This window comes from Oryza brachyantha, chromosome 5 (genome assembly GCF_000231095.2).
Source record: "Oryza brachyantha chromosome 5, ObraRS2, whole genome shotgun sequence".
Lineage (NCBI taxonomy): Eukaryota > Viridiplantae > Streptophyta > Magnoliopsida > Poales > Poaceae > Oryza > Oryza brachyantha.
This window is the reverse complement of record NC_023167.2, coordinates 11419609-11438583: the sequence shown is the minus strand read 5'-3', so window position 1 is coordinate 11438583 and position 18975 is coordinate 11419609. Positions and strand designations below refer to the sequence as shown.

At 39.0% G+C, this 18975-nt stretch overlaps 1 protein-coding gene across 2 annotated transcripts; it reads right to left on the bottom strand.

The window, feature by feature from the left end:
* Nucleotides 1-5675: 5675 nt before the first annotated feature.
* On the bottom strand, nt 5676-16778 carry LOC102708337. 2 transcript variants are annotated; one of them, XM_006654267.3, is made up of 12 exons: nt 15599-16778; nt 13729-15472; nt 13357-13596; nt 12255-12384; nt 9701-9853; nt 9348-9553; nt 9189-9258; nt 8292-8498; nt 7674-7897; nt 7146-7224; nt 6938-7075; nt 5676-6483 (listed from the first exon to the last, which is right to left on the bottom strand). In XM_006654267.3, the coding sequence occupies exons 1-12, from the start codon at nt 16692-16694 to the stop codon at nt 6289-6291; spliced, it is 4482 nt and encodes a 1493-aa protein (XP_006654330.3). In that variant the 5' UTR covers nt 16695-16778; the 3' UTR covers nt 5676-6288. The 2 variants fall into 2 exon arrangements, with proteins under 2 accessions (XP_006654330.3, XP_040379780.1); XM_040523846.1 differs by having other exon boundaries at nt 13729-16778.
* Nucleotides 16779-18975: the final 2197 nt, after the last annotated feature.

Sequence of the window (18975 nt, the reverse complement as noted above, 5' to 3'; positions counted from 1 at the left end):
TCCCCCCACCCTGATCTAGGTCGGCCGCGGCGCGGCGCGGGGACGCGACGCGATCGATCGCAACGGCCGATCAGCTCGTCGTCGCGGCCACGCGGAGCAGCGGAGAGGGGACGCGAACGCGACGCGGCGAGGCGAGGCGTAGCGAATAAATAGGCGAGGCGCCGGGGGAGGCGCGCGTGACGTGGGGATGACGTAGGTGGGCAGCCATAATAATAAATTGGGGGGTATTATTAATTAATCAATTAATAATAATCGATTTGGGAGGAGTACTGTACTGCCAAAATTAAGAGGCGCCGGTGTTTAAATCCTTCCAAGTTTTGCAAAGAAAATCCTCCTCCGTATGAAATTCACCCGGAGGCAGCAATGAATGTCTTCCAAACTTGTGTAAAATTGTGTATTCCCCACAGTTGAATTAGTGTTGATCTTCCATAAATGTGCTGGGATCTCAACCTGATTTGTTTTGCATTAAAGGAAAGATTAATTGTGGTATTATGTAATGCTATCTTTATATCTATCTATCTAGGTAGGTATCTATCTATCTATCTATCTATCTATCTATCTACTGTCTATCTATCGATCTATGATATATCTTTTGATGTATATCCTGTGAATTAATGATCCCAAAACTGCATTTGTGTTTGATGAATAAATGTGGATCCTACAAATTTTTTCAATTAATGCAGATGGAAGATTATATCTGGTTTCTAAAGTTATGCCTCCTTTGAAATTAACGGAAGAAATTTAGAGGAATATATTATGGAGGAACCGGGAGAAAATGGCACACAATCTATAAGATTCAAGTGTCGTAAAAAAAAAGCCCTTAATGAATGCATTTCCGTATGAAGGGGTTGTCTTTTATCTTTTTAAAAGAAAAAACTAAACAACATATTTACAAATAAAAAATAATTTATGAATAAAATTATTATATATTTGTTCATAACAATCTAAAAGTCAAAACTAAAAAATAAACTATAATAAAAAATCTTAAAATCAATTTCAAATTTAAAGTTAAAATTTAAATTTTGGCTTATAAACATAAGTAAAAGCTACCGCATAGGGGTGAAAATTTTTACTCCAAAACGATTCTTTTTATAATTCCATAGAAAGACGGTTTAATTTTCACTCGCAGGGTTTATCCAAGGCAAGTTTAGAAAAGATTGGGAGTGAAACGGCCGTTCAATCGGAAAAAAATGTGAACCAATGTCTCGAGCGGTCTGGTTCAGTGCAAAGACCGTTAACACAGTTGAACCGCTATGAACCGGCTAAACCAGATGATTTTTTAACATGAACCGGGAATTAAACCACGATGGCTGGACCAGCCGGCCTAGAAAGAGGCGGGCCCGCTGCACGTCAATTAATGGGCCAGATCGAGGCCCAATATCTTCATGCCGTCGACACTATCGTAACATCTCCAACAGAGTACCTATTTATTAACTTCCATATAAAATTTTAGTGATTATGTTGAAAAAATATCCGCGAATAGAATTCGTATTTAACTTGTCATACCATTGAATAGCTAAACATGTAGGGATGAAAACGGTCAGAAAAAGTATCTAACCATATTTATTCCTGCATTTTTGCCTCGAAAATGGGAGCGGGAGCGGAACCGTCGGTCGGGAAAACAAAATCGGTTACACGGTATTTCGAAAACGATTTATTTCGATCGGGAATATGGCGATAACGATCGGGAATCGATATTTCAAAATGAAAATAACAAACCATATAACCACTTCAAATATTCTAACACAACAAAATTAGTGTGGATATGATACTAGCATAATACATAAAACAATTGATGAGAACATACAACATCATATAAATTAGTTGATCAACACGTACTCATAAGAATATAAGATCATGGTAGAGTTCAAAATGGGAATGTCCACGGGAATTATCTTGGGAAAATACGGGAACCGTGAAAACAGTCGGGAAAACACCTCAACCGTTTTCGCTACCATTTTCGCCGGCTTTTCCTGTTTTTTTTTTGGTTTCCTGTTTTTCCTTTCAAAACGGTATTCGGACGGGAAAATCGATATATGGTGCCGGTCGGGACGGGATTTTCCCGTCCCGTTTTCATCCCTATAAACATGGCTCTTCAATGGCTAAATATGGCAAGTCATCCACCCATCTAGTAAATTTGCCATATGTGAATCCTATGTGATTGGGTCCACAAGTTATCCTCCCGGCCAATAGGATTTGGAGATTGGAATGAAGAGTCTATTGGAGTGCACATTAATTTCGAAATGAAATCTTTCGACATAATAACTAAGAGCATCTTGGAAGAATGGCTAAATTTTGACTCTCCAAATCTAATTTAGCCATTAATGTTAGGTTTGACAACTTTAAAGTTTGACGTGCACTCCAACAGACTCTCCATTTTTACTCTCAAAATTCAAAGAGGGGAAGGATGACTGGTGGGCCACGTGGGACCCACAGATAGCAATCTTGCTAGTGGGAGAATGATTTGTCAGGTTTGGCTATTGAAGAGTCATATTTAGTAATTCAAATGGCATGACAAGTTAGATAGATATTCTCTTCGAGAACAGTTTTTGTAGAAAATTACCAAAATTTTGTATGGTAAGTGAAATGAGTTGTCTCTTGGAGATGCTCTAAATTAAGATTTGGAGAGTCAAATTTTAGCCATTCTGTTAGAGATACTCTCACCTCCCTATTAGATCAGCTGTGCTCAAGTGAATATTTATATAGAGCAAAACTTCCCTAGAAGATCGGTTGTGCTCAAGTGAATATATAGTAAAACTATTCTATACTCTCCTCCCCTCTCAAGGTCCAAACCCACCTCCCACCTCCTTTCAAGGGCCCAGAACACCCCTTCCGATCTGGTCAAAGAGTTCTCCCATTGGTCAAACTAGTCCACTGACTTTCATCACAACCCACCTTTTGTCACTTCCGCATGTCTTAAATGCGGTAGTAACACGAAAACTAAAATATTGTAACATACCGCTAATTTGTAGTAATAATATCAAAATATAATCATGACGGATCTAGTTTTTAAATCACCTTTTTAAGCATTGTGTGGTGAAAACGGTTTTTAAATATAATATATGACAAATGAGATATTGCTCTCTAAAAATTGATAATACAGTCTTTTACTTCTTCACGTGTACTAGTAGTACTTTCATACTATGTGTTATTGCATTTTCATTGTTATGTGGCTGCAGAGCTATAATAACTTGTAAATTTTGCAATAACATATGGTGCACGAAAAATAGACTATTAGCAATGAGCCATGCTCATGGTCACAATTCCCTTGTTAGTGCATTCCTATCACGATGTTGTAGTAACAATGCATACGTTTTATAGCAACATAACGTGTTACTATAATTCATAATAATATTAGTATAATTTATTATTACAGTAAGCAACTATATTCTTAATTTAGTGTCTTTGACTTGTATGGTAGTAGATGAGACATCCATACGGAACCATGCTTCAATAGATTGCGAGGACACGGGAACATTATTATGTAGAAATTGCAAGGTTACTGCACAGCCTATTTGCCATACTATTATTGTATACTTGTATAATGTTTATAGATATTCTTAAGATTTAAAACTTTAAAGCTCTCAGCTCATATATTTTTTTTTTAATTTTTGTATCCCATTGTTAGAAAAAAATGCTTTAAAATATAGATATCTCATGGCTATGTTTTGACTTTGTAACTGCATATAAGTTATGTTGTTACTACACAATAATCATATTGTTGCTGTACAGTTCCTATGAGGCGAGAGGCGATTCTTACTATTTCAAACTTTAAACAACTTTGTCTCTTAGCTCATATATTATTTTTTAAAACATTTGTACCTCATTGTTACAAAATAAAGTGTTTTTAACAAGTAGATCCATCGTGACTATGTTTCTACGTTATTAATATATATAAGTTGTATTGTTACTCAAATTTACTCCCTTCGTTTTACAATGTAAAACTTTCTATCCTTAGCTAGATTCATATGGATGCTAATAAATCTAAACATATATATAAATTATATATATTTATCAATTGATAAATTTAGATAGGGCTAGAAAGTCTTAGAATATAAAACGGAGATAGTAAACATTAACAAGTTCACTTTTAAGCCCAAATCAATATAACGACAGTGATTTGACATTTCTCATCATGAAGCGATGAGGCACAAGTTGGGATTTAAAAAAAAGGAATAATAACATTTAAATGAAAAATGTAAAATAAGTATTGGATTTGGAAAATTAATAAAAATATGGCCTTATGGCCGGCTTCACGTATGTCTGTTCAACAGGCCCCTGTCGACAGGGCAGGGTTCAACAGAAACTTCTCGAGGTGGTTGGTCTGGCTTCTCTTACATTTGTTCTGTTGCACTGTCTGTCTAGCACTAACCTATGGTTTTTTTTAACTCGCTGGTTTACATGGTATATAAATTTTATGATTCATCCTTTTAGGTACTAAATACAGTTGTATTATAGGATGGAGGAAGTATCTAATTTGTATATGGTATAGATTTTGTTTTTTTACCAGCATATCGCCTATCCCAATAATGCTGCACCTTGGTCTCAAAAAAAAAAATTGCTGCACCTGCATCGTCATTTTGATGAGAATCTTGAGAAAAAAAACTAGAATTTTCAAGTTCTAACTTCTAGCTTATTTTCTAGATTTGTCGACTACATATTCTAATCTTTGTGAGAATCTAATATTGATTGAAGAGCTAAAGATTCCTTTAAAAACTTGATTTTCCAAGCTATGACATCTAGTTTATTTTCTGGATTTTTTTATTATATTTTCTAATTTTTCCTGAGAATCTAGATTGATTGAAGAGCTATAGATTTTTTTTAAAAACTAGATTTTCCAAGCTCTAACTTCTAGTAGTTTGATTCCTAGATTTGTTGAGTACAAATTCTAATCTTTGTGAGAATCTAGATTATTGAAGAGATATAGATTATAATATATATATATATATATATATATTTATTTATATTTATATTTATATAGCTACCAGAAGTTCTCTCCAACATACGTTTATATGTTTTGCCAATGTCACCTGTATAACCCCATGTGACGGTGTGAATGCATCATGCATGATCCACCATTTTGTTCTCAATGGACCAATAACTCACACAAAGTAGTCTATATACGAAAGCTCCCAGTAAAACTAAACTCCCCATATCCGCAAGTATGGTGGAAGAGGTCTGGTCTAACATTACAAAGACTCCTATAAAAGATAATGACGGTGATGTGTGGTATTGAATCTATTAACTATCTCACCACCAACTCCCTCTTATTTTTTAAAAGAAAAATAAGATCTATATATCAAACCACTATATTAACTCTACGTTAATAACATACTAATTATATTTTTTAATAAAATTCCGTTGCTAGTACCCATAAAATGTGCTACCCATTCTTTTACTATGGAGAATAATCATTTTTAACTTGATTTTATATGTAGCTATCCAATTAAATTTGATTGTTTTAAATAGTATTAAAAATTTCAAGAGGTAATTTACAAAATTAATAATAATAGTAGATGGGATTGCAAGATTCACTGCCATCGCCTTCTTTTCAAGAAGTATATAGTTGAAACCAACACTGAAAGCATGGCTTCTCTTTGCTTGTCCATAAGACCATAACCATGTGTAGCGAAGAACAAACGAATTTGAGATTACACATTCAAAACAACACGCAATTTGAATCTTATATACCATGTTTTCTCTCTTCCCCATTGTCAGTCACGGTACATCAACCAAATCGTCGAACTCAACCACCACCACCACCAAAAAAAAACCCCCTTAACCTCAACAAATACGAAAACGAATTTGTATCCCTTCGCTGATCATTTTTCGTGCTACTATCTTCAAAGAATATATTGCACCGGGCAAAACTACTCTTTCTCCTTCATGTTAACCTGTGATACTGGTGTTAGTGTTCGGGCTCGAGACCATCATGTCAAGCAAAGACAGGTTGATGTCCCAGTCCCAAACCATGCTTTAGCTGCTGCTCAAGCTACATGATCCGAAGTGTCAAAACTGATCATCCCAATCAACCAATCCTTGTAGTCAGACCATTCTTCAGAAGAAAGGGCCAAGAGGACTGTGCTGGACAGTCAAAGCTGGCATGTGGCACGTCCTTGTGTGATGAGGACGGCATAGTTAGCGCACCAGGAATCCAGGAATGGCACCTACCACTCCAGGAGGACCAATGCTGTGCGACTTGGTGCAAGGCGGCCTTGCTCCAAAATGTAACTGATGCAATGGATCCTTGTCGCATTAAGATCTCGCCACAAGCGTCTACGAATAGATTCACCAGTAATCATCATCATATCCAGACCACCGTGACCGGGATCCGCTAGATCTATTTGACTGCCATGGACGAGGGTTAAAACCCCTATCATATTGTTTGGTATAGCGCTGTTCAGGTGACCTGTGCATGTTCCTCCCCCTGGAAACTCTCTTTGTAGCATTTCTTAGATTCTCTTCAATATCATATTCTTGGCGCTGCGAAAGGGAAACATGGTAAGGTTTTACTAGTTAGAGAACCACTTTGTTTCACAGGAAGTGATAAAAGAGAAGAAAAAGAAAAAACAATGAGTCTCATCTTATAATCAAAAGAAAACTTCATATTCTGCCATCAATAAGTAGCACAGTAGCAAACAAGAACAGAATAAGGTAAGCATAGATTTCTCCATTACTAGTATGTACCCAGTGTCTGCTCATAGTAGCATTGCCCATTATGATCAGTATTCACATTATTTCACATAGAATGCTTGCATAACTGTCGAGACTTAAATTTTGCCCATATGCTACAAATGCCAACTAGGCAACTTTCTGCTATGAAAATAATGAATTTGTAGACATTTACCCCTTGGAAATAAATCTATGATGAATTGAAGGTTAGTGCATGATCAGTTGCCACTTTTCATATGCATAGTTAATTGTTTTTGTGTTTTACCTTGTCAGAGTCTGAAAGAACGTTATACGCCTCCCCAATTGCTTTAAATAAATGATCGGCATCTGCATAAACCTCCTTGGCGACATCCCTCCAAAATCCATCATCAGGCATTTCATTCCTTACTAGCAGTTGTGCAGCCTGCAGGTAAAAATAATCTTACATGCTTTCTTCATAAACCCAACAAGAAATTCTCTGAAACAATGTGAACCTTATCTGGATGATGCCTCAGTGCAGCCTTCCGGTACGCTTTCTTAATATCTGCTGGAGAGCAAGATGGTTCAATTCCCCTGCAAAATAGAGTATTGAGAGGGAAATGAGAGACAAACAGTTATCTCCGCATATAAGAGCTAATAATTTCCTTCATCTCATGAAAAAAGAGACGATTCATCAACAGTTAGAAAGGGTGATGCCCAATTAAAAAATATTATACAAGTGTACAGCATAATATGACTTAAGCAGCTAGAGTACTCGTCAGTCATCACGATGGAGTTGATGTCATACATCATGTGTGTTGCTAGATGTAGATAAGTATTGACTCTCCTATAAAACACAGGTTGCCTTGTGCTATTGAAAAATATAATCCAAGACATGTAATGACAGATGATATTATTTGTTGCACTACTTCAATTACAACAGTATGTAAAAATCAATTATTGAAAGCAAATATTAAGGTATTAAAAAGTTAGTAAAAAAACACAAAAGCAAAAGAAGGTAAGTTTCATTGAGAAAAACTTACAAGATTAAATACAAATTCAAGGGAGTATCTCTTTTTGCTTCATCCTCTACAGACAAAAGTCGTGCCCGTGCCTGCTTCAAATCACTATGCTTGTTCAAAGCTTTTGGTGACAATCCAGACTTATTAGGTTGCTTTTCAAGAAGTGAGATGAGCTTCCGTAAATCATTGGCAGCTTGACCATAATCCCTGATCATTTCATATAAGGTGGCTCTCCTTGAAATTGCCTAAAATTAAGAAGCATAATGAAATCCATAAACAACCATGTAGGGCTAAAAGAATCTATGTAGAATAATTGTATCACATATTGTGCACATAGAAATGTGTGCAAAATGGTACTACCTCCGTCTCATAATAACTTTATTTTTCGATTTCTGTGTCCAACGGTTGACCATATTTGTCTTATTTGAAAATTTTGTAAAAAAACTTTAAAAAATTAGTCACACATAAAGTACTATTCATGTTTTATTATCTAGTAACAATAAAAATATTAATCGCAAAAAAAATTCAAATAAAATAAAGAGTCAAAATATTGTATCCAATAACTGAAAAATAAACTTATTTTAGGACAGGACGGAGGTAGTAAGTGTGTATCATGAAACAAAAGCTACTGCTCTATACCTTGGGATAAGTTGCATCAAGAACCATGGCTAGTGAACAATCTGCTATAGCATCAGTTACTTGACCAAGTGCTTGGTATGCAGCAGCACGATTGCAAAAACAGACAGCAGAAAAGGGCCGTGAATCACCATTGCATGCCAAAGCTGCTGAATATTGTTCTACCGCTTCTGAGTATCGACGAGCTTGAAATGCTTCATTCCCAGCAGCCTAAAAAGCAGCATGAGAGCATAAAAAATGTTTAAGTTACCATTAACAAAAATGAAAGGCTATCTAATGGGTTTATTGCTCGTTCTGTGATGTTGCACAAAACATAGGAAATAGAGATGCACTCAAGTTACTCAGTAAAATGATAGGTTGCTGGATGTAAATAAATGAGTGTTTGTCTATTTCTTGCACATCTTACTCAGTAAAATGATAGGTTGCTAAAGCCTAAAGGTGGATAAAAAATGCAGTTCTGATTGGAAGAAAGAAAGCATGGATGTGGTAGACAGCAAAATACTACCACATTGAAAATTATGCAACATTTCCTGCACAGAAACATCATGTTCTTTATAACCAGAAGGGGTAAAAAAATTGTAGAGTTCTTTAGAAATGATATTCTCTTGAATACTTCCACGATGAATAATCCCGTTAGGCTGTTAAACAGAGTTTTTTATCAGTTACAGCACCTGTAAAGTATGGATCGTTGTAAAAAAAAATCTTATATTTATAAAGTCTAAACTGCTGGGCATTACCTGGCAGTAACTTCCTAAAAGAACAAATTATAGTTCAGGAAAGAGAAAATTAAACATCAGAACACAATAAAAATATAGGTAGATATGATATGATAAATATCATCAAGGTTCGTTTCTGCAAATATGTTCAAGGATGCAGAGAATCAATAGAAATGGAACATACCTTATGGGAAAGAAGTTCCCGTATGGTAGTAGACAATGATGAGAAACATTCTTGAGATGTTTTGCCATCGCTGCAAGAGTTGCACCATTCAGGAGTTACAAACATCACAAGACAGACAGCAAAAAGGAAAAGTAATTCACAGGACATGAGAAATTTTACCTCTCTTTGACATTAATCACTTGCTGATGCTTATTTAGCAACTCAAGAGCATCTTCAAGTTTGCCTAAAAGGAAGTAAGTCTTGCAAATGAGGTATGTCCGCCAGAGCCTCCCTGAGCATTCTGTAGTTTCAGATGCACTAGAATTCTTTTCAGCTGAAACAACTGTTTCCTGACATAATTGAATAACATCTTCATATTTCCGTAGCTGTTCAATGCAACAACCATATTAGTAATCAGAGAATTAGGAAAATGAGGAAAAGCATTCATAAAGCATTGCATTAAGGCATACAATAGTGTAATAGTTCAGAAAAATCCATGGATATAAAACAGTGAACAAGAAGAAATTACAGACCGTCAGTAGTGCCTCCGCTTTCATCTCCATTAGTTTATCTGAGTGCGAACTTATGCGCAATGCACTGGAGATCAATTCTAAAGCCAGTGTCGCTTCCGGCACTGTTCTTTTCTTAAGAAGTTCCTTGGATTTTGATATCCAATCTGCCACTCTCTGCAGTATAGATTAAATGATTTCATCATATCAATGAGTATGATGTTATAATACGGAGCAAAAGAATATTTCTAGTGAAAATTTGTTATCTCAAATATATCTTAACAAGCATCAGAGATAATATATCGGGTGCAAACAAATAATTTTGGCAGAATAAATATTTGCTACCAATTCTGTCCATTCTAACAAAGACAATGGTTTGCTACAAGAGAATAATTAGTACAAGCACAGTCGCCAATGAAATAACTTCCACTACCAGAATAAAACTCCTTTATTATCATGTATATTTAGTCCATGTGATATCCTCGTATGGTGAATGGAAAAATGATTAAGAAACAGAAGCTAGCTGCCATTAAGATTTACAAACAGGAAAGAGAACCTACTAATACAGTGATATGAACAGAATGATATTGGAAAGATAGTAAATGCAACACAGATCAGAATGCTCATACAAGCTGTAACCAAAATTCCTAATAGTAAGACATGATGGGCGATCATCCTGTTTGGCAACTCAACAGGCTTAATGATCAGTCAGAACTTGCTAACCCAAAAAGAATATAATATTGTCATCCATGGATCCACCTTACATTAAAATAGTTCCTATGATAGTAAAGACAAAGATAAAGACAATCATTGCAACTGGAATTTGAGCAGGGCAGATTTACCCTTTTTATGTATACTCCATAACCTCAGAACTATATGATGTTTTAGGAAGTGTGCTACCAAACTTCTATTCCTTACAACACTACTATAAAAAGTCTATGAAGATTGACCATCTGAAACATAATTAGATTTGTCATGAAAAAATTTCATATCATACAAGTAGCAGACAAATACATGTATTGGGGATCACGCTCATGTCCAAAATGTCAAAACTCATCAGGGGTACCTTACAATCCTAATTCAGATTTCCTTTTTTTCTAATTTTGATTTCCAACAGACTGTTATTAAGTGCTCCAACAAACTTCTGTTAACCACTCAGTTGGTCCCTGATGGTAATTTGAGGCCATTACTTGAAGACCTAGTTGGCGAACTTAGGCTTCTACAATTAAACAATTAATCGTCACCTCTGAATGAAACACTAGGAACAGATCAGCTGGAAAGGAAAAGGAAAGGGAGAGGAACATAGAGGAAAGGGAAGGGGAGAAGGAAGAGGATTTGCCATAATGAAGCAGCAAGTAAAGGTGGTGCTAGTGATTGGTGAAGCAAACAAAAGAGAAGGAAGTGATGGAGGTCAATCCAGCTCATATTTGAGCCCTCAAGCTATGGAGTTGACCACCTCTATATCCCCATGACACTAACCTCTCTCTCTTAGCCTGCTTTCACCTCCCAACATCACTGGACAGTCCTTATCATCTTTGTCCTTTTAGCTGCCAGAACCAGAGACCATGCCCACAATGGGGGTAGGACTCAAAAGCCACTGGCAAAATTTGGAGGGTGGCAGATGTGTAGAGTAGATTACAGGAGGAGGTGAGAAGCAGAAGCAGTAGTAACAGAAGAGTCAGAGCAAGAAGAAGCAGCGGCATAAGGAAGTAGCCCACTGAAACTGTGAAACAGCAAATGGCAGCATGTTGCTCCACATCCTGCTTTGGCTCCTTTCTATATGTTACTCTGCTTATTACTCCCTGAGTACATAAATATTACTACATCTCCCGTTCAAAATTTGTAGCCAAAATACTACTACTTCTCCACCTAATTCCTTACCTCTACCAATCACAACCACCTCCGATTAATTATTCACCTACTTACTCATCTCAACTAATCACAATCATTTCTCACCTCAACCTTAATCCCCTCAAAAAAAATAGCTAACGTAATAGTATTATGGAACAGATGGAGTACTTACCATCAGCAGTTATAATATGTTTTTAGTACTAGATCAGGAGCTAAAACCCAAGTCATTACTGGTGCCCAGTCAACTACTTAACCAACTAGGTGACTATTTGGCAATTTGCCTCCTAGGGGACTCGACTCCCTTTGTTCCACAGTGTAGGATTTTCTAGCTATGCCTATTCATATGGATGCTAATGAATCTAGACACATATACAAACCATACACATAGATCAATGGATGAATGTAAGCAATGCCAGAAAATCTTATAATATAAAACAGATGTAGAAAAACAAGTAACAACTAGTATATAGCTGTAGATAACTATATGGACCACACCTTTCAAGTTATGCTTTACATGTGTTCCACTCTAAAATCACCTTTTGAGGTGATGCTTGAAAATAACTAATAATAGTTCTCAAGAAAATGACAGATAACAAATTAGTAATTATATGCCCTTTGAAATTTCATAAATGAAAATTAGATAGCAAAAGAATTAGAAAACACATGAATATTACTTAATACAAAATAAAGAACTTAAAGTGAACCCTTGAGCAGAAAGAAAGCACACCTGGACTCTTTCAAGACCATCAGAAGCCTCAGCGAACATTTTGATGTCAGACCCAGAAGTTTTACTGGACTTCAAACAGGTTGTGTAAGTCGTTGCTGCATCTTCAAGATCCCCAAGTGCAAGTTGGCAACTGCATCCATAGAGCAAGTTAGATTACTAAGGGGGTGTTTGAGATACTTGAGATTGAAGGATTATCTGATTTTGCTAGCTATTTGAAGATATAAACAACTGAATTAACTACTATAAATTGAAAATCTTGTTTTAGAAAAGGTCAAATAAGGAACTTTTACATTAGAAATTTTTTGCACAAAACACAGCATTTAGGAGCTTGAAAAGCGTGGCAGCAAAAATCCAAAATCCTTAATTGGATTAGAATACAGCCTAAATCAATGAGTTCTATCACAATAAATGGCTAAGAACTAAGGATGTAAGGGTGTGTGTACACAGGTTATCACCCTTTTTTCTAATTTAATGATACGCAACTCTCCTTAAACATGGGTCAATTCTTACATGAATCCATAAAATGTCCCATGTCACAGACGGGGTCCTAATGGACCTAACAGAGATAATAGCCAGAACAGCATGGTCTATACACTAATACACAAGCATAACAAAATTATCCTATAAATTGCTCAGAAGTTATGAGGATGGTATGTTCAATCGAAGTAGCAGAGTGAATAACCCATCCAGAGTGCTCCAGTACAGTGCACAAAGACAATAAATTTCAAGGAGAAAAAAACAGTGGACAACAGTTTATGTTCTGCAAAGCATACTGTAATTATATAGTGCTATTTGAATAGCTTAGTTAAGACATAGTGATACAGCTGAGACATGCAGCTCTGGCTTTTCAAGTATGCATCTTTCCAAACATTTAAATATCCATGGCATCATGTTTCAAAACATTTTAATATCTGTCGCATCATCTTCCATAATAAAGCAGTATATTCCACTACTGGACGCTTAGCAGAAAAAGAACATGTCTTCATGATAAAAAGTAGTTTTTAGTCATACTAATGGATTTCATTTATGTAATCACTGAACTAGATATATTATTTCATTTAAAAATCAAAATAATAGTTAGGTAAATGTAGCAGCTCCTTACTTTGCAGCTCTAACTTTAGCCTTGAGAAAGGTGGAATCAATTGATGTAGCAATCAAACAATCCTGGAGAGCTTCTCTCATTCTCCCAAGAGACATTTTTGTAGCAGCACGGTTGCTGTAGCAAAGCATCAGTGCATGGGAGCAGCATCCAGAAGAGCCAAGACCAGAAATAGAATTTATTCCACGGGTATAATACTCCTCTGCTGTAGCAAAGTGACCATTTGCATAGGCTTGATTTCCACTGACCAAAATAAAATCAATAAGCTATGGTATATTAGAATCAAATTTGAATAATCACATAATGTCATGCAAAAAGATACATATGACATGAAAATGACGATAACAGACAAAATCACGTCATGTTCATACAAACCTTGTACGCCAGGTTTCACAAGTTTCCAAGGCTGCAGAAGTTGATGCGTCACTTATTGACTGCTCATCTGTTGGATCCCTTGTTTTATTGTTTTCAGGGGAAAACTGCATGGCATTCATGTCTCGTGGTGACCTTAGCTGTACAGAAGCCTGAGTAGCTGATGGCTTACATAGGTGGCCACCCTTAGTTCTTAACTTCCTTCTTGTGTTACGTCTTTGTGTTGGCAATGAGTTCTGGGGAGACAGGGATGCACCGAAAGTAAAGTTCAGCCTGTTAAAATCTGCTGAGCTTGATTGCAAAGTGACATGTTCACCAGTCTCGTGCATTGTTGTGTAGCCTTTCTCTTCATGGACTTGCCCTTGATCGTTATGCCCATAAGCATCATCCCAAACTTCTGCTGGGGCTGATTTAGGTTTACGATTAGCAGCAACATTTGTATTGGAGGAAGAAGGTTGTGATGCATTAGGTATATTTACTTCTTCATCAAAACTAGAAAAACTGCTAGCAAAGCTGTTCTCATATGTGTCTACATTAGGAACTCTGCCTTCCTCTTTGCAAGTTGGAGGATCTGCATCAATAACTAAGTGTTCAGTTGCAGAAACTAGATCTTCAGCACAACTGGAGTTCTGATTTGGAACACCATAGTCACGTATATGAACAGACTGATCAGACGTTGCTGGTGACTCTCTTGATACCTGTTCAACTGTTGATGGATAAGGAGAGCAATCCATTGGCGAGTAGTCACCTGCAAAATCCGTGTCTGGCAGCCCAGTGGTGCATGTTTCTTGAGAAGCAAAGTGATGTGGTTGAGCACGCTGCTTTAGCTTGGTGGGCCTTTTATTTTTCCTTGTGTTTTTATGTGCTTCCTTTTTATCTCTATACGCTGATTTTATATAGTCAATACCAAATAAGCTCTCTCTGGAACACCAAGATGTATCCTCTCTGAGTGCACAAGACTCACCGGGAATAGTATCACTTCTTGGATTTGTAGTTCTAAAACTGAAAGATGGCACTGCGTTTTCAGAAGCAGAAAAACTGGAAGAATGATTTGAATGTGTAAATGCAGGTGACTCCTGAACATTGGCCTGGGGAACAGCACCAAATTCTGGATTGGTTCCTGCTTTACTTCTGAACACAAATTGAGTAGAAGATTCATTCACTTTAGTATATCCGACTGAAGTCCCTTCCCCGTTGATGTTTAATTTCTTGATTTCATCTTGTAACGCTTGTTCTGCAGATCCTTCAGAAGGAGGGACTGCATTGCTGCTGCTACTGAAAACAAAATTACTTGGCCCATAACCTTGATCATTATTTGATCTGGAATGTGTAAACTTTCCAATATCCTCATTAGCAAAGTTCCCTCCACTACCCTTTAGTTCAAAGGATACATTAGTTTTGATACTTGTGAATTGCATGCTTGATGCCTGGGCAGAAGAAAATGTTGTGGTTGCATTACTTCCAAAAACAGATACTTCTGGTGGCTGGCTAGCAGTTTCATCTTTATTGCTGCTGGATGGAGTTCCATGGCCTATGTTCAATTTTGTCATTTTCTCTGGAAGTGTACTCTCCATGTTACTATGAACCGAGGTAAAAGTGTTTGAATTTGCACCATTGACAAAATTGCTACCATGATCCATTGCTCTTTTTGAATATTGCGAACTTGTGGAAGCATTACTTCCAAATACAAATGCATCCGGTGGATAACCAGAACTATCGCTTTGTTTGCTCTTCGTAACTCCACCTCCTACATTCAAACATGATGACCACTCTGGAATTAAATTATTGACACTGTTTGGCGGAATAGAAGCATCATTGTTGGCAGCAGAGAAAAAACAACTGCCCTTATTAGAAGTATTGTTTGTTGCCTCACCAATAATGGTGTTCATAGTTCTGCCGTTCCCAAAGACAAAAGCATCAGCTGGATGACTGCTGTCTCTGCTTTGCTTCTGCTGAAAGGGAACGCTACTTCCTGTATTCAACTGTGTTATCTTCTCAGGAGGCAGATCAGCGTCATCAGTACAATTGAGTGTAACAGATGGATTGGTATTAGCACCAGAAGAAACATCATTAGTCCTATCCACACGATCACTTGATGTGCTGCCTATACTGAACTGTGTCGGCTTCTCTGGGACATCATTTGCTTTGGTAGAATCTGCAGCAGCGACAGGAGCGCTCTTATCAGAAAAGGTCGCGGCTCCATTACCTCCAAACACGAATGTTTTTGGCACACCGTTATCACTCTGCACCGGCATTCTGCTGCCTATATTCAACTGCGTCAGTTTCTCAGGGAGCACATCATTCGCTTCACTGTTGTAAACCAAACTAGGGATATCAACTCCAAAAACAGAGCTCCCGTCCTTACTGGCATTGGCGCTACGCTCACCCGGGGTCTGCAGGTTCAGCTTTCCCATTTGCTCAGGCAGCTTCGCCGAAGCCGACCATCCCTCCTCGAACCGAGGCAAGCTGTCCCTCACGCTCCCGAAGATGAAGGGGGCCTCGTTGGATGCCGCCGCCGGAGGCTGCTGAGGCTGCCGAGTCGTGGCAGGAGGAGCGGCACCGCCAAACACAAACCCATCGTTCTGAGACTCCCCGGTTCCGAAGCCACCGCCACCGCCGACCCCTACCCCCCCGTTCCCATCACGCCCCGCGCCGTCCGTACCGCCGCCGCCGCCGCCGAACGGGTTCCACGGCGCCGCCGCAGCGGGAGACGCCGGCGGCGGGTGGCGGGAGCGGGAGGAGGCGGCCGCGTGGCGCCGCTTGGCCAGCCGCGGCGCGCGCCGGGAAGGAGGGGGAGGCGGCGCGGCCGGGCGATCGGGGGCGAGGCCGCCGAGCCCCAGGTGGGGGTTGCCCATGCTGCTGTTGGCGGCGGCGGCGGCGACGGGGGGCGCCGGGTGGTGGTGGTGCTGCTGCTGCGGGCCCGTAGGGTTCTGGCGCGGCGGAGGTGCTGCTGCTACCGCCGGCGTCATCCCCGACGACAACGGCGGCGGCGCCGGGGGATCGGCCGGCGGCGGCGGATTGTGGGGGAGGGGAGTGTGTATTTTGGTTTGATTGGTCCGATTTGGGGAATGGAAAGGGGAAGAGGAAGAGAAGGGTTTGCGTGGGCGAGGCGGTTTGCTTGGTTTGGGTTGGGTTGGGCTTTGGGCCTATTCTGTTCCTGTCCTGTTGGTGGTGTGGTGTTGGAGGGGATTTTGACCGATCCAACGTCCTCCATCCAGCTCCCGCGGGCACGGGGTTAGGGGAGGACTTATTTTTGAATTTGGGTGCGGTAGAGTGACGTGGCCTCCAAAATGTTAGAAAAACTATACCGTTAGCTATTGAGAACTGCTCTGTATTTATGAAACCTGATATACATGTACTCGTATATCAGACCTGATAGCTACTCCTACATATTAGCTCTATCTCATTTAAAACAGTATGTTGTGTTGAGCAAAATTTCTCTCTCCATAGAGCTTTTGCTCTTAGCCCACTGCAACACAAGAGTTTAACAAATATGAGCCATTAATTTATGTGTTGATCAATGGTGTAAATTGTCTTAACTATTTTTTATGGAAAGAAAAAACATAGTCTCCATTGGAGGAGAGAGAGGAGTTGTGGAGAAGAAACCAGAAACAACGCAACAGAGGGAGAGGAGAGTGGAGAAGAAGAGTTGTAGTTTTGTTTGGCTCAGTGATCTTTATCAAGTCAGCGATTATAGGCTTAAACGTAGTTGGATTGGTACCAAACTTGGTGAGTTTATTCCTCATTTTGATCACTTAAATATAGTCATTTTGTGTGAAAATTGGTTGAGTAGAGCATCGGATTTAAGGAGTGATTTGTCAGCTCGAGCGACTGCAATTTCAGCTTGTGCAATAGTTGGTAGAATCTCAATCTGAGGGGTCAAATGGTGTCCAATTGGGCTTGTTTTTCGAGGCTCAAACGTGGTTGGGTTGGCACCAAACTTGGTGAGTTTCTTTCTCACTTTGAGCACTTCAAATGGTCAGTTTGTGTGACAATTGGTTGAGTAGAGCACCAGATTTTAGTGGTGGTTTGTCAGTTCGAGTGACTGCAGTTTCAGTTTGTGCAACAATTGGTAAAATGTCAGTTTAAGAGCATCTCCAATAGACAGCCCAAATTGGACTCTCCAAATACCTATTTGGACATTCACTATTTTATTTGGCCACTCAAATTTATTTTTTACTCCAACAGTCTCTCCATCCCTCCTCTCTATTTTAAGTCTATGACATTGTGACCCCACATGTTATACTCTTACTTTTCTTTCTCTCCCTCTTTCTTTTCTATCTTTCCTTCTATTCCACTAAGGCAGATGTGACATGGGGAGGCGCAAGGGAAATGCAGCGGCGCCGGAGGACGCCGGAGCAGGCGGCAAGGCGCAAGGTGGCGGCGCGGGTTCAAAGCTGTGGAACCCCGATCTCAGGTATCGGGATTACCTCGTGCTTAATTATAACATTCCCTGGATCAAGTAGATGGTACACACGATATCGAATCATAGCATCAGTAGTTCATACAACAGTGTCTCACATGGCTTATTACAACCAGGCACTTGGCCAGATAAAGAGTCTGAAGCTAAAGGACAAAAATTAAACAGAAGCGATAAAAGTAGCGGCATCTAAGCGGCGATACACCACAGGCGACAACTGGAAGGCAAAGCACCACTACGCGTCTTCTCCTTTAGGGAGGTCCTCGAAGCACTCGTAAGGGTCTGCAACTGAGTCTTCCTCAAACACTGATAGTGAGCAAACCAGGGGTGAGTACGGAGTACTTAACAAGTCACCACGAAAATATGCACATGCATGGTTATAACAGGAAGGCTTATAGGGTTCTTTTGCATAAAAGCAGCTTTCACGAATAGTTTTCACAATACCTATTTTCTAGCATCAATTTCTATACCATGAGTATAATTAAATAGCCATGAAGATTCTGTCAGCCATCCACTGATGGTTTTCCTTCATGGCATCTATGCCATCTTCTAGGTAATTCAACCCCTTGCAACTCAAGGAGTGAATCACCTAGACACACATATAACATTTTCATTTTCATCCCATACTCATCTTTTGGGTTTTATGAGTCTAGCCATGTGTATGCCATGTCCCGGTGCTCATATCCGAGAGCGCGGCTATTCAAATAGATTTAAACACACTGCAGTGGTTGTACACTTTCCCCGTGCTCCACGACTACCCAAGACATGAGCTTCGTCCCAACACATGAGACAGTCGTGACAAAGCTTTTCGATAAACTTATTTTGGCAGT

Bases quoted from the DNA above. Each gene is read 5' to 3' on its own strand.
- LOC102708337 (XM_040523846.1), bottom strand. From the start codon at position 16,694: ATGACGCCGGCGGTAGCAGCAGCACCTCCGCCGCGCCAGAACCCTACG. The intron at 9,854-12,254 runs GTGTGCTTTCTT...TCTATACTGCAG, and splicing joins ATGGTCTTGAAAGAGTCCAG to AGAGTGGCAGATTGGATATC. The intron at 9,554-9,700 runs GTCTGTAATTTC...TGCATTGAACAG, and splicing joins AAGCGGAGGCACTACTGACG to CTACGGAAATATGAAGATGT.